Source organism: Pavona decussata, unplaced genomic scaffold (assembly GCF_977016875.1).
Source record: "Pavona decussata unplaced genomic scaffold, jaPavDecu1.1 SCAFFOLD_91, whole genome shotgun sequence".
NCBI classification, from domain to species: Eukaryota; Metazoa; Cnidaria; class Anthozoa; order Scleractinia; family Agariciidae; genus Pavona; species Pavona decussata.
Window position 1 is genome coordinate 831,780 of NW_028145508.1, and position 12,802 is coordinate 844,581.

The window sequence follows — 12,802 nt, forward strand, 5'->3', positions numbered from 1 at the left end:
CAAAGACGAATTGACATGGCTCGAGTTATTAAGCGTAAAATTATTTAGAAAATGACCTGAAGGGAAGCGAAACTGAAATACTTCGAGTTAGCCGGGGTTTCGAGATACCGAGGATAAAATTACAATAAATTTTTGACGGAAAATGCAGGGAAATCAATTTTCGTTCGAGTTAGCGCGACTGGTTCGAGTTATCGGGGAGTCCACTGTAGATCGTTTTCACGTGACGTCACACCATTCCAGTTACTATATTCGGATAGGTTGCCATTTGCGTGCAAATGCGATTCATATCTACAGTTATAGCCGTTAGAATTGAAAATTTCAGAGAGTGAAGTGAAATCAAGAAAAAAAGCCCTGATGAGAATTGTTTTGTGATGCTGAATATCCAGAGAGATTTGAACCGCGAGTCAAGCAGTGTTATTTAAACTAATTTTAGATTAGTCTAAATAATGTGTTCGACTGTTCAAAATCATTAATTGGGTGGTAACAGACTCCGTTTCATCCATGGCCTTATAATTAGGACTATGCTGTCAATTAATGTTATTATTCGTCTTAACATTACCTAGATTTCACTCTTCAGGAAAGAAGTAAACAATTGGATGCGAGATCATACATGGGTTGCCAGGGGTGGCTTTTTTTTGTAATAATTACCCGTCGTATGACTGGAAACCTGCAACTCACCAGCGCATTTTTCCCCTGAGTATCCCGGATGACAGTGGCCGCCACTCCTTGTGGTCGACGTCTGTCCTTTCCGTTGTCGGCCATTGTCAAGACAGGACACCTGTGTTAAGAGCGAATTGCAATATGTGAGACATTCCTGCAAATTTGCATCAGGTTTAAAAATATCACCGTAAGGCTTATGAAATGAAAAATCTGAAATAGCACTTTCTTTTTTTAAATCTTTTCTTTGCGTGTGCGTGTGTGTGTGGGTGTTTGTAGGGGCGCGCAAGCCTTTGGACTCAAAATCGACGGTGTTTGCTAAAGTAAATTATATTACGAGCCTTTGCGTTATCGCGGATTTTCAAACAAGCTGGACGACATAATAGCTAACAAATCGTGTGAGGCTTCTCAGATATTTCTATTGGTTCCAGAGATTATCTGCTGTGTATTTTTAAGATGGCTGTTACCAGCCACTGAGACACCAAAGACAAAATATTGGGCATTTCAAAATTTAATCCCCACACACTTTGGAGCCACCTGCGAATTATTACTATTATTATTATTATTATTATTATTATTATTATTATTATTATTATTATTATTATTAATATTATTATTATTATTATTTATATTATATTATATTATGTTTTGAACTTTCCATACGTTTCCCTGTATTTTTTTTCCGCGAACTATTTTTAGTAGACACCAAAATTCTTCCAATACAGTGTTTAAAAATACGAAAATTTTTATACCATTTTCTGAGATCGTGGATGAATTTTCCCAGCGAAAATAGAGATGTCAACAGGTCGCCAACCGCCCATTAGGAATATGACACCTGTGTTTATTTTTTTCTTGGCTTCCAAAGCAATCGGTGTATCTTGCCTTCTTTTAATGATTTTGAAAATTTACTTTCATCAATTCTAAGATCAGTACCTTATCTAACCAAAGAGCGAAAAAGTAAAATTTGCTGCTTTAAATTGGACTTATAGTCTTCCGTTCTCCTTTATGGAAAACTGTTGTTTGTAGACGGTCAATAGCTCGCTATTTTACCATGACAGCGGCACGTAGCTCAACAACAAGTACTAAAATTCGTTCTTTTTTAGTTGATCTTGCACCACGCCAATTTCGGGCGAATTCGCCCATAAGTAGGTAGTTTCCAAATAACGTTTTAACACCTGTATATTAGAAAACTGTGTTCGGTCACCTTAAATAACTGCGACGATATTTCTTCTATTTGATCGGTCACCTGCTGTTCAACCTTGAAGGTTCGAGTTATCGGGAGTCCACTGTATTGTCAATATTAGTTTTGATGCATTGATGTGCGAGGAACCTTTAAGGCCAATTCGTTCAAATGTGATAAAACAAGATACTCTATTTATTCCCTTGGAGGAATGGAATAAAAGGAATACGTCGAAAAAAAACCAAGAAAAAACAAACAAACAAAACCCTAAAGTTAGCGAAAACAAAAATGTCAACAGGCCGCCAAACGCCCATTAGGAATGTGACACCTGTGTGTATTTTTTTCTTGGCTTCCAAACCAATTGGTGTATCTTGCCTTATTTTAATGATTTTGAAAATTCACTTTCAGCAAAGATCTTACATCAGTGCCTCATTTAACAAGAATTGGTGTATCAAAAATTGGCCAATTTTTTCAAGTTTTTATCAATTTTCATCCTAGCCATCCCCAGCCAAACAAAATAAGCACTAGTTTCTGTGCCCTAGTAAGGATATTGCTAGCAAAACTGAACCATTATTTTAACGATTCGATTGATTCAAATATGTTTCTGGCCACTCAAAGTGACACTAAATTTGGTGACACCGCCTCTCTCAGTTGAACGGTGACGAGATCTACTTCGCGTACTTAAGATAATCACTTATTATACCAATCTTCTTTCTGCAGTCTCCTTACTTGCTTGATATGCATCAGGAAATAGAGAGAGAGAGAGAGAGAGAGAGAGAGAGAGAGAGAGAGAGAGAGAGAGAGAGAGAGAGAGAGAGAGAGAGAGAGAGTGTGTGTGTGTGTGTGTGTGTGTATGTTCTGCGGTCATTCTTAGTCAGGGTTTTGATATTTAGAACTTTTATTCTTAATCTCGTAGGCGTATTCAATTCTTAAGGTCCCCGATTAGTTATGACAAGGTCCAGCCACTAGTGGGTATATTGGCTTAGTCTTACCTTTACAGAGCCATAGTATGTCGATCCTTTATTCGGTTTGAAATCTTTTGGTTTCATCTGCCGAGTGTTGTTGTTTAGCTCACAAATGCGGCGGTTTGCTTTGGAACTGCTCGGGTGCACGTTAAATGACTTGCAACTGTCATTGGCAATGCATTTTAGCTGGCATTCGAACTCGTCATAAACAACAGCCGTTTTAATAGCGTGACCGACTAGAGCACGGTCTGTTAAGAAAAAGAAAAAGAATCATTTTATCTTTGCATGTGGACAAACTAAAAGAAAGGACATAACAGAGCGATTATCTTAAGCCACTTACCGGGTTGAGTTTCAAAAACACTTCCACAGAAATCAGAGTTTGCCACCACAAATGCGAATAAAACTAAGCTGTAACTGGCTGGAAAGGCCACAGTATTCAGCCACCAACTGGCCATAACGCACGATAAGAGACTGAATGTGCAGCTGCGATCTCGTCAATTTATCTTCTGCAGAAAACACCTGCTGATGAGTCAGCCTCGTGCTGATGAGTCAGCCTCGTGCTGATGAGCCAGCCTCGTGCTGATGAGTCAGCTTCGTGGGTGGACAGGCTGCTTGTATTTCCTCTGGCAAAAATAAGTCGCAATTCGTTCTTTTACATAATTAATGAATATAGCATTTCAGTCACATTTTCTACTTCCCAGCCGGGATAAATAAAACTAAATCCCAGAAGTTCTAGTTCCCAATGAAAAATTCTTTTCTGCCGTACGAGAATTGAATATCGTGCAATGGTCCCAAAATTATATTATCCAGTTTTTCGACAAAGTGTCATGATTCCTTGACCTCACTCGATTGCAAAAACTTTGACACCTAAAAAGCATAAACCGTGAACGATGAGACCCAGATGAGATGGGTATAAGTGTACTCAATTTATTAGCATAATATCATATTCTCGTGCGACGGTTGATAACCAAAATTAGTTGCACGTGGTGAATGATCAAAACTGCCCAAGCTTTCCTACAAGTGTCAAGTTGGCCAACAAGGGCCAATTATTAAACACTTCCCACAAATTGGGTCTCATCGTTTATGGTTTATGGTTTTTAGGTGTCAACATTTTTGCAGAGTATACAAAGAGTATACAAAGCATAGTTATTCAAGGCAATGGTCATGAAACCTGACAAACCTCTTTGTTATATGTTTTTGTTTGCCTTTTCGGCCTTACCCCTGCACAAAAAATAATCGAATTTGGAATGCATGTGTTGGAGCAACTGACCACTAGAAGCGTTTTTGTTAAGATATTGCAGGGTCGCGGCCCTTCCTACATAAATAGCAGCACCATTGTTTTCACGGCAAGGTTTCCTAACCAGTCCCTCAATTAACCACTGATGTACAAACCAAGATATTAAGTTTTGTTGTGTTCCGTTTTTTAACGAGAACATTTGGCGTTTTAACATATCTTTAGGTTTTGCAAAACATGTTCCATAACTTAGTTAATGAAATATTATCTAATTAAGGATTATTTTTCCTCTGTATTTTTTCAAAGAAAAAGCGGATCTTTAGTGCTTATTATAGCTTTTGTTATATATGCATGTATAAAATTGGTTCCCTGATATGAAAGAGCAGAGTAAAGGAGGAACAAGAAGTCGAAGGAGAAGAGCAGAATAGACTGTTAAGAGATTTGGAAAAGACGAGAGAATAGCGAAGGCGTCAAGTCATGCTCTAACTATCTCTCTTTCATCCTTGTGGCAGATGACGAGAATGCTCGGGAAATTTAGCTATTCAATGGCGTAGAACTGCGACCTCTTTCACTTTTGTCTTAGCCGACGAAAGCTCATGCCGGAAGATAGACTCTTTTTCATTATTTTTAAATAATGTATTTGTACTCAAGGTGACATTCATTATTTACAAAAAACAGTTTTTAATTGGCAAGACAAAATTTTATTTTTTATAAATAATGAATTTAAGGGCCATCTGAACTTCTTTATTTATACACTCGATTGCAAAACACGTTGACACCTAAAAAGCATAAACCGTGAACGATGAGACCCAATGGCTTTATGAATATATGTATACTAAAGTTATTTGCATAATATTCTGTTCTCGTGCGACGGTTGATAACCAAAATTTATTGCACGTGGTGAATGATGGAAACTGTCCAAGCTTTCCTGGAAGTGTCCAATTTGGCCAACAAGGGCCAATTTTTAAACACTACCCACAAATCCGTTGGGTCTCATTGTTCACTGTTTATGCTTTTTAGTTGTCAACGAACACCAGGAAGTTTTCAATTTACTTTCAAGGTCCAAAATTTTATAATTCGCTAAATTCTTACATAACTAGTTCTCCCTCCTCTGCTTCTTTTAAAGAAAGCTTAAAGAAGTCCTTCTCTTTAGGTATTAACTTCTGTAAGGCTCTAATTCTTACTAACTTACTTAATATGGGTGTGTGTGTACGTGTGCGCGGTCAAAGTTAATTACCATAAGTCCATATTGTAATTCTAATATAAGATTAGTTATTTTAAGTGAGGAAGCCTGACTTCTGCACATTGAACGCCAAATTTTCCTGACCGACTGATTTGTTTGACAATTAAGCCCGAGTTTTAAAGTATTTCTTTCGTGTTTTCTAACATGGGAAGGGGGGTCAATCGAGTGGGAGGGCGCTTTTTAAAAATTTTCCAAACGGGAGGATTGTTAGTAATAAAGCTTTTACGGTATTTCAAAACCGGGGATTAGGACCCAATTTTCACATTCAACGAGGGTTTAAAAAAATATAGCACTCCTGAGCGGTAGTGTCTCCAATCAAAGCATTTCGCATTTCAAAAACGGGGCGAGTGGCAGTCTCAATGGGGTACCCATTTCACATTCAATGAGGGTGAAAAAAGTACCCCTTTCGGATGGATCCTCCAATCAAAGCATTTTGCAGGTCAAAAGCGGAAGCAAATGCCGGTGAGGGGCCCCCGATAGAGTTTCATACCGCCTTGAGTTTCATCACCCTCCCCTTTCAAATAGAAGTTTTTGCTGAAATTGTGCCTCTTTCACTTAAGGGGGTGGGGGGGTTACCTAAACGCCATTTTTCCGCCACTTAACATGGCTTTAATGCCGGAAATATCTCGTTCACGTTTCAAGCAATCTAAAAACTCTACACTCAACCCGTGAATCTGTGTTGTGGGGTGTTTTGTGAATTTTTGGGTGATTGTTGGATATATTGGGGAGGAGATAGTTTTTCTAGAAGGATTGGTAAAATTAAGAAAAAATAGAAATATTGAAGGTTTGGTGGTTTTAAAATTAGAATTGGTAGTTAACCAATTAGAATTGGTAGTTAACCAAGTTAGTCCACTAGCAACCTGGGGTGCTCTTGCGTGGGTATCAACTGTCTGTTGGTGTTCCAAAAACCGTTTTCTTTCTTCTATCCCTTCTTAAAACCTCTTCAAATTCCACTCAAATTTAGGTAGAATCCCCCCTTAAAATGTTTAAAACAAAAAACCTGCTCTTTTCTCATGCCTCAGAGCTAAATCAAAGACAGGCTGAATATCCCCTATGTAGTTGGTGGTTGCGTGGTCTTTCTGCCAGGGATTTCGGGTCAGTTTTTGCTCTGTGGGAAAAAAGATGGCGGCTGTTCATTTTACCACAATACCTTGCGAGCCTAACAAAGCCAATAGGCAAATAAAAAGCTGTGTTTTTTTTTTTTTTTTTTTGCGAAATTTCTCCCTGTAGTACAACATTGTGTATGCTAGGTTTGAAGTTTTTAAAACTTTTCTGTGCGTTTTCATACGCTAGGAATTATGGGTAAATGAATCAGTTGCCATCTTTTATGGTATGGTGGATTGCTACCCTTGTTGTCCAGTCTACTTTTGCCATCCTTTTACAAGGAATTTCGGCTCAGTTTTTGCTACCTTTTTTCAACCTCGTTGCCAGGCTGAGGGTCTCTCTACTCCTCGCTTTCGGTGGTGGGTGGGGTGGGAAGAGAAGAAAGACGCTGGCAACGAGGTTGTTCTAATACGTGCTAATTGCTACCCTTGTGGTCCAGTCTATTTTTGCCTCCCTTTTAAAGGGGCAGCGTCACCTACTTTCAGTGTCGTTTCCAACAGCCAAAAACATATTTGTATCGATGGAAACGTTAAAATAATCGTTCAGTTTTGTTTACAATAACTCTACTAGTACACAGAAAGTAGTATTGATTATCTTTGGTTAGGGATGGCTGGGATAAAAAAAATTGATTGGTACTTGAAAAAAATTGGCCAAATGTTTCAAGTTGCTAAAATTCGATTACAGTTTATTCTTCCTTGCAGAAATCATTTCATATTTTCCTTGTGGTGTTCTAAGAGCAATTTCATGTTAGAGAACAGGTTCTTTGTCATTTTAATCTTTGAGCAGCTTTCACTAACACACAACAAAATCTCCACAACAATGCCCCTTTAAATACCCTCACTGAATTTTTCAAATTTTATCTTTTTTTTTGCATTCAAAGAGGGTTAAAAAGGCACACCTCTCAAGCGGAGCCTTCCCATATAGGGGGCTATAAACTTGAGACTCCACCAAACTTGAAACTTGACTCAAGTTAAAATTACTCACCCGAGCAACCTAGCGGTTACGGTTACTGATAGGTTTCACGAGTGTCTTCAGGGAAATCTTGCGTACGCGCGCTGCTTTCGATAAATCCACGGAAAACTATATATCACTGTAAAGCTGATGAATTGAAGTTCGCGAAAATATCAATGTTTTTTTTTTGTTTTGTTTTGTTGGATAAAAAAGCGCTCAGAGGCCTGCAAACTCAATATTAGCGACGTGTACTTAACTGAATTACCCACTCTCACGTAAAGGCGCACAACCAAATAAACTGCACAGTATCAATCAGGAGATAACAAGCTAACAAAGTGTGTCAGGCTTTTTCTTTATTTCTATTGGTTTGTGAGAAAACCCATCCTAAAGTTTGACAATGAAAAATCTTTGTAGTCGCGTCAGAAGTTAACAGGTCACGGGAAAAATATTTTTGAATTTCGTAAAAGCCCGACACGCTTTGACGGATTGATATCTGATGACCATTTTGGCCAAATTTCGTTGAAATCTGGCAAATCTTCATACCCTATTAATTCATTTGAAGATGGGGAATTCTCGAGTTGAAAAGTGAACCCACTATGGCAAAGAAAATAATGTCTCGTACGTATCTTTAAAGTGCCCTCCATAATCATTAGCCCTTTGCATCTGCCTGAGGGAGCTGTCCAACTTAATAAGGACTAGCCTGCGAGCAAACTCTCTTGGGGGTGGGGGGCGCCCACCCCCAAGAGAGCTTGCTCGCAGGCTAAATAAGGACAGTCCGTTAAGCTACAAACTAATCTCGTACCCAGATCTCCCACGGTCAGGCGGAGGGGAGATCCTCACATTTGGACATTCCCGAACCGACTGCGATCAGGGTACGAGATTAGCTACACACAAACAAGTGAAATTTGACCAGGATTGACCACCGTATAATGCCGCCTCGCAATGGGGCCTAATTTCTGTGAGATGACTGTATAGTTTATAAAGCAAGTGAATTTCCTGTATGACTTCTGGCCAAACGGCTCATTTGTAAATACAAGTTTAGTGGATACTGCCTTGATTTGGGTGGAAAAAAAGACTCAGAGGTCAACAAAAGTTGGCAGTTTTCACAAACCTGTTTGGACTGTCAAAGTGCACTCAAATCACTGCAGCAGCATTCCAAGTCCTTGTGAGAAAAAAAAAAAAGTTCCAAGGCGACTATGGTTGAAAATTACATTCTGGTAAGGCCCGTCAGGGCTTTCATCCTCCCACCAAGTCGTGATAAAGCAATCACAAAGCTACAAAAGTATGCTTAAAATTAATTTATTTATTTCCCATGTTTTAATTGAGGCTTCCAGATACTATTTTTAATAACAGTATTTGAAATGTATACCCCTTATCTTTTTTCTTAGTTCTTGTGATCCTCTACTGCTACTCAGAATAAAATGAGCTTCAGGCTTGATCACACACAGCTGATGTCACCTTTAAGGTCATCAAAGTTGATGTGACCCCATCCGCCGGAGCTGAAGTCAATCAGTTTGACACGTGCTCTCTGACCAATAAGGGCATGGACATTCCAGACCTTGCGAGTCATCGTTTCAGAACATGCGCCAGTGATACTTTTGACAACCTACAAAATAAAATATGCTGTCAATAAGAAAAGAACGACGTTGCTGTGGCCAAATAAAACGGACTAAGCCCACTTGAAACATTCTATAATTAAAAATTAATATGGCAATATAAGCAAGCAAATATAAGGCTGTAAGTAGAAGGGAAATTAAAGGAAAAAATGATATTAATCTTTAGGCTAAAGAATATTGATTTGAATCCAACAAGAACTCTAAAACTATTTCATTTAGATATTTTAGGGGGTTATTTATTGCGTTCGACGTAGAAAGAATGCACACCTAATGCAGATTGGAGTCAAGATTGTATGGGACAGTCGATCAAGGAATGAATGGATCTTGGGATGCATATCTGGCCCCAGTAGTTCAAAGGCCGGATAACTTTATCCGATGGATAAGGCGCTTTTCAGGGTCTAAAAAATACTTTTTGTTAAATGTTGTCCAACGTTTTCGCACACTCCCAAACTAAGCTGTGGTTAGAGTTTCATATTCACTTGTACAAGAGGAAATACTGAAATCTTTGCACAGATTGAAACAGTCAGAAGGTGACTTATCCACTGGATAAAGTTATCCGGCCTTTGAACAACTGGGGCCTGGTATCCCCTGCAGATTTTGCAGGTTGGATGACATCTTCACCAACTTTGCAAAGGAGAGAAAGCCTGGGATCGAACAAACGCACTCCCTAATCTTTGATTTCAGAAGTCCAATTTACATGTCACAATTTATTGGCCGATTTATCTTTTCGTTGCTGTAGAGCGGGTTAAAAATCAGCCTGACTCATAAAATCTGTAAGCATGGCCAAATTAAGCCATTTTCTTTGTCAAATTAGGCCATTAAGTGGCTTGATTAATCAGTATGTGCAAGACAATTAGCCTTTAAACACCAAAAATTAAATAAAAAGTTTGTCCTGGAGCTTTCACAACTCATCCGAATTCCTTTGTCAATGGTGACTGCTTAAGTTATAGCCTATAAGATTGCTCCATAATGATATATTCTTCTTCGCTAAAGAGAAGAGAAAAAAACTGAAAGGCATTTACCTTATGATGCCATAACAGTAGTGATATCTCACCTTGTGGCCAACAATCAATTCTGCACGAACTGTTCTTATATCACAACCTCCACCAATCAGAAATGAGATGTGTTTTCCTGTGATCCTAAACGAAGGGGAAGTAAGTGTTCCTTGGGGACCATCTCCTTGAGCTGTTCCTGCTTTCACGGCTTTGGAGGGTCTGTTCTCATATCCTCCTATCCACCAGTCCCCCTGTTGGTTGGCACGCTGACTGTTGCGAGCTCCTGAGTTGTCACCATAGGTAGGCTGGTTGTTGAATACTGTACCAGTCCTTGTCCAGCCATGGATGCCATGTTCAAAGTCAAACTTGCAAGTTTCTGGAAAAAGAACATTATGGAGCTCGAGTCAAAGGGAAATATTTGTTGATGTCTTGCTAGGCTGTCTTTAAAATGCGTTTGAAAATTCTGGACAGTATACAGTGGGCCAAGTGAGAAATTGCAACATGCATTAAAGGGGCAGTATCATGGGAGATCGATGGGAGAAATCATGATTTTTGGCCAAAATTCACTAAATTTAAACTTTGAACACTGTGTTAAATTATTAATTTCCCAATCACTTATTCAAAGAAATATTAATAGTGATTCTACGATGAAAGGTTGAACCAAAATATAGTACAACCGGCGATTTTTAGTGCATTACGACAGCGAAATTTGAAAACGTCCGCCAGACTTTTTCAAATTTGAACCCCTCTCTATCTTGGTCATCTGCCGGCAAAAATATCCGTGGATAGTTTCTTTGCATTCTAATAGTCATTTAATGGAATTTTGTCATTTTATTTTGGCTGCTATCAACCGAATGGCGTCTTTCCGATTTTCGATGCGTTACTAAAAATAGCGTGACACTGTCCCTTTTAACTCACAAAAAATCAAAGACTATCTTGAGATCACTCAAATTAATGTAATCAATCTAACTTTAGTATCTTTTCTTTTCCCTTAAATTTATTAGCACTTACAATGTAAGTTGTATTTCACATTTTATATTGCTTCCACAATCTTTCATATTAGAGTTACCTTACTCATTACAGCTAGTGTTAATTGTAATTAAGTTTGAATTCTATTTAGTATGATATTTGAAATTTCATTTTTTCTTCTTCACCCGGCCCAATTAGTTAACCAGGGTCTGGAAGGGGGAGTTCTGATCCCGCATTCCCGCTTCTTTTTCACGAGAATCCCCAATCCCGCACTTTTTTTCATCACTATCCCGAATTCCATTTTTTCTTTCCCAAAAAATACATTAAAAAATCATTCTCGCAAGATCTAATTGTAAGATCGGATGTAGGGATTGGCCCTTTCATTGATAATTGCTGCCATTGCTTCCGATGATCTGATGGTTGAACCATGCATGTTCGAGGTTCATGCAGAGTTAATGATTAGCCAATTGTGAAATGTTTAATTGTAAAATACTGTAAATCATTAATCAATGAGTCTGTTGACAGACGTAACACCAGCCTATTACCGGAAACATGCGGTAATAATAATAATAATAATAATAATAATAATAATAATAATAATAATACTTTATTTCTATAGCGCTTCTATCCTATGTTCAAGGTGCTTTACAGTCATGTAAACAACATTTTTGAATTGAATTCAGTTCTGGGAGCCACTATTAGATTCTTGGTTTTCACGAAAGACAGGCAGGCAAAAAATCCTGCATCCAGTACCCAAATTTTGGCGAATCCCGCTTCCCGGGGAGCAGTCAAATCCCGAATCCCGTCAAGATATTTTGTGTTTTCCCGAATCCCGCACCGTAATTGGGTCAAATCCTGGATCCCGAGAATACCCTTCCAGACCCTGGTTAACTACTTGCAGGTGGAAGTATTTTTGTATTAACTTATTTGCTTGTAATATATTTAAGTTTTGTTGCTGTTTGTTCGTTGCTGATATAAAGTAAGTTCACCAAAACAAGCCCTTGCAGAGATGTGTCCATACGTAACAAAATTGATATCAATGATATGATGATAGGGAAAATTGTATCGCAACTTACTCGGGCCGACACTTGCGGGGCCTGGTTTTGTGGATACCAAAAGAGACACCTTTTCTTCCAAAGATTTTAACCTCTCTTGAATCCGAGTCAGAGCAGTTTTGATTTCCTTGTCGTTGCCAAGACTGACTGCGTTGTTATTGCCTTCTACGATGACCGTTTTACCATCTTTCGTTGAGTTAATTTTTGGTTTGTTGGCGTTGACACCCAACAACAAAATCACAAAGAAAACGATGGAATACATCCAAATTCGAACAGCCATATTAGCAAGAAACGTGCCTCAAAGAAGCCTTTTCTCAAAATGATAGTCTTCAGCTGATTCATGAGTCATAGGTACATTCAATGTTTAGATTCAAACGCGTTTTTTCTTGGCGAAAACAAAGAAAGGGAAAGAATTAGGAATAAGCTTAAACTTATTGTAAAGCTTTAATAAGCCTACAAAAACTAGAACTCACTCAACTGTAAGTAAAAGTTAACAGAACCAGTTTTATTCTTATTTCCGACCTGCAAATTCGCCCTAAGACTTACATTCTACAATCGCTTAATATACCCTTATTAAGCTTAAAAGTGTTTTAAAATAATTCCAATTCCAATTTGTTCCTAATTTCCATTGACTTTTCGATCACATCAAAATTTATAAAAAGGCGTACAACCTCGACGGGGATAAACGCTAGGGTCTGTAAAGGAAAAAGCTTACCTTCAATAATACCAATATTCCTGGAGGCTCCTTTCCACAAAAATTGCCAAACAGTTGGGTCCCGTAAATCATATTTTTTCTCCTACTTTCTCGCGCCATTTTGTTTGTGATCTCGTCC

At 38.4% G+C, this 12,802-nt stretch overlaps 1 protein-coding gene across 1 annotated transcript in view; it reads right to left on the minus strand.

Moving 5' to 3' along the window:
* LOC146474095 (uncharacterized) overlaps window positions 1-12,802 on the minus strand; it is a 30,074-nt gene extending 17,272 nt beyond the window's left edge. The window contains exons 1-4 of the mRNA XM_085117348.1: window positions 12,685-12,802; window positions 11,991-12,354; window positions 10,005-10,321; window positions 8,774-8,940 (exon numbers count right to left, since the gene is read on the minus strand). Of these exons, the coding sequence (XP_084973474.1) occupies window positions 8,774-8,940; window positions 10,005-10,321; window positions 11,991-12,249 (743 nt within the window). The 5' untranslated portion in view covers window positions 12,250-12,354; window positions 12,685-12,802. The remainder of the gene's footprint in view (window positions 1-8,773; window positions 8,941-10,004; window positions 10,322-11,990; window positions 12,355-12,684) is intronic.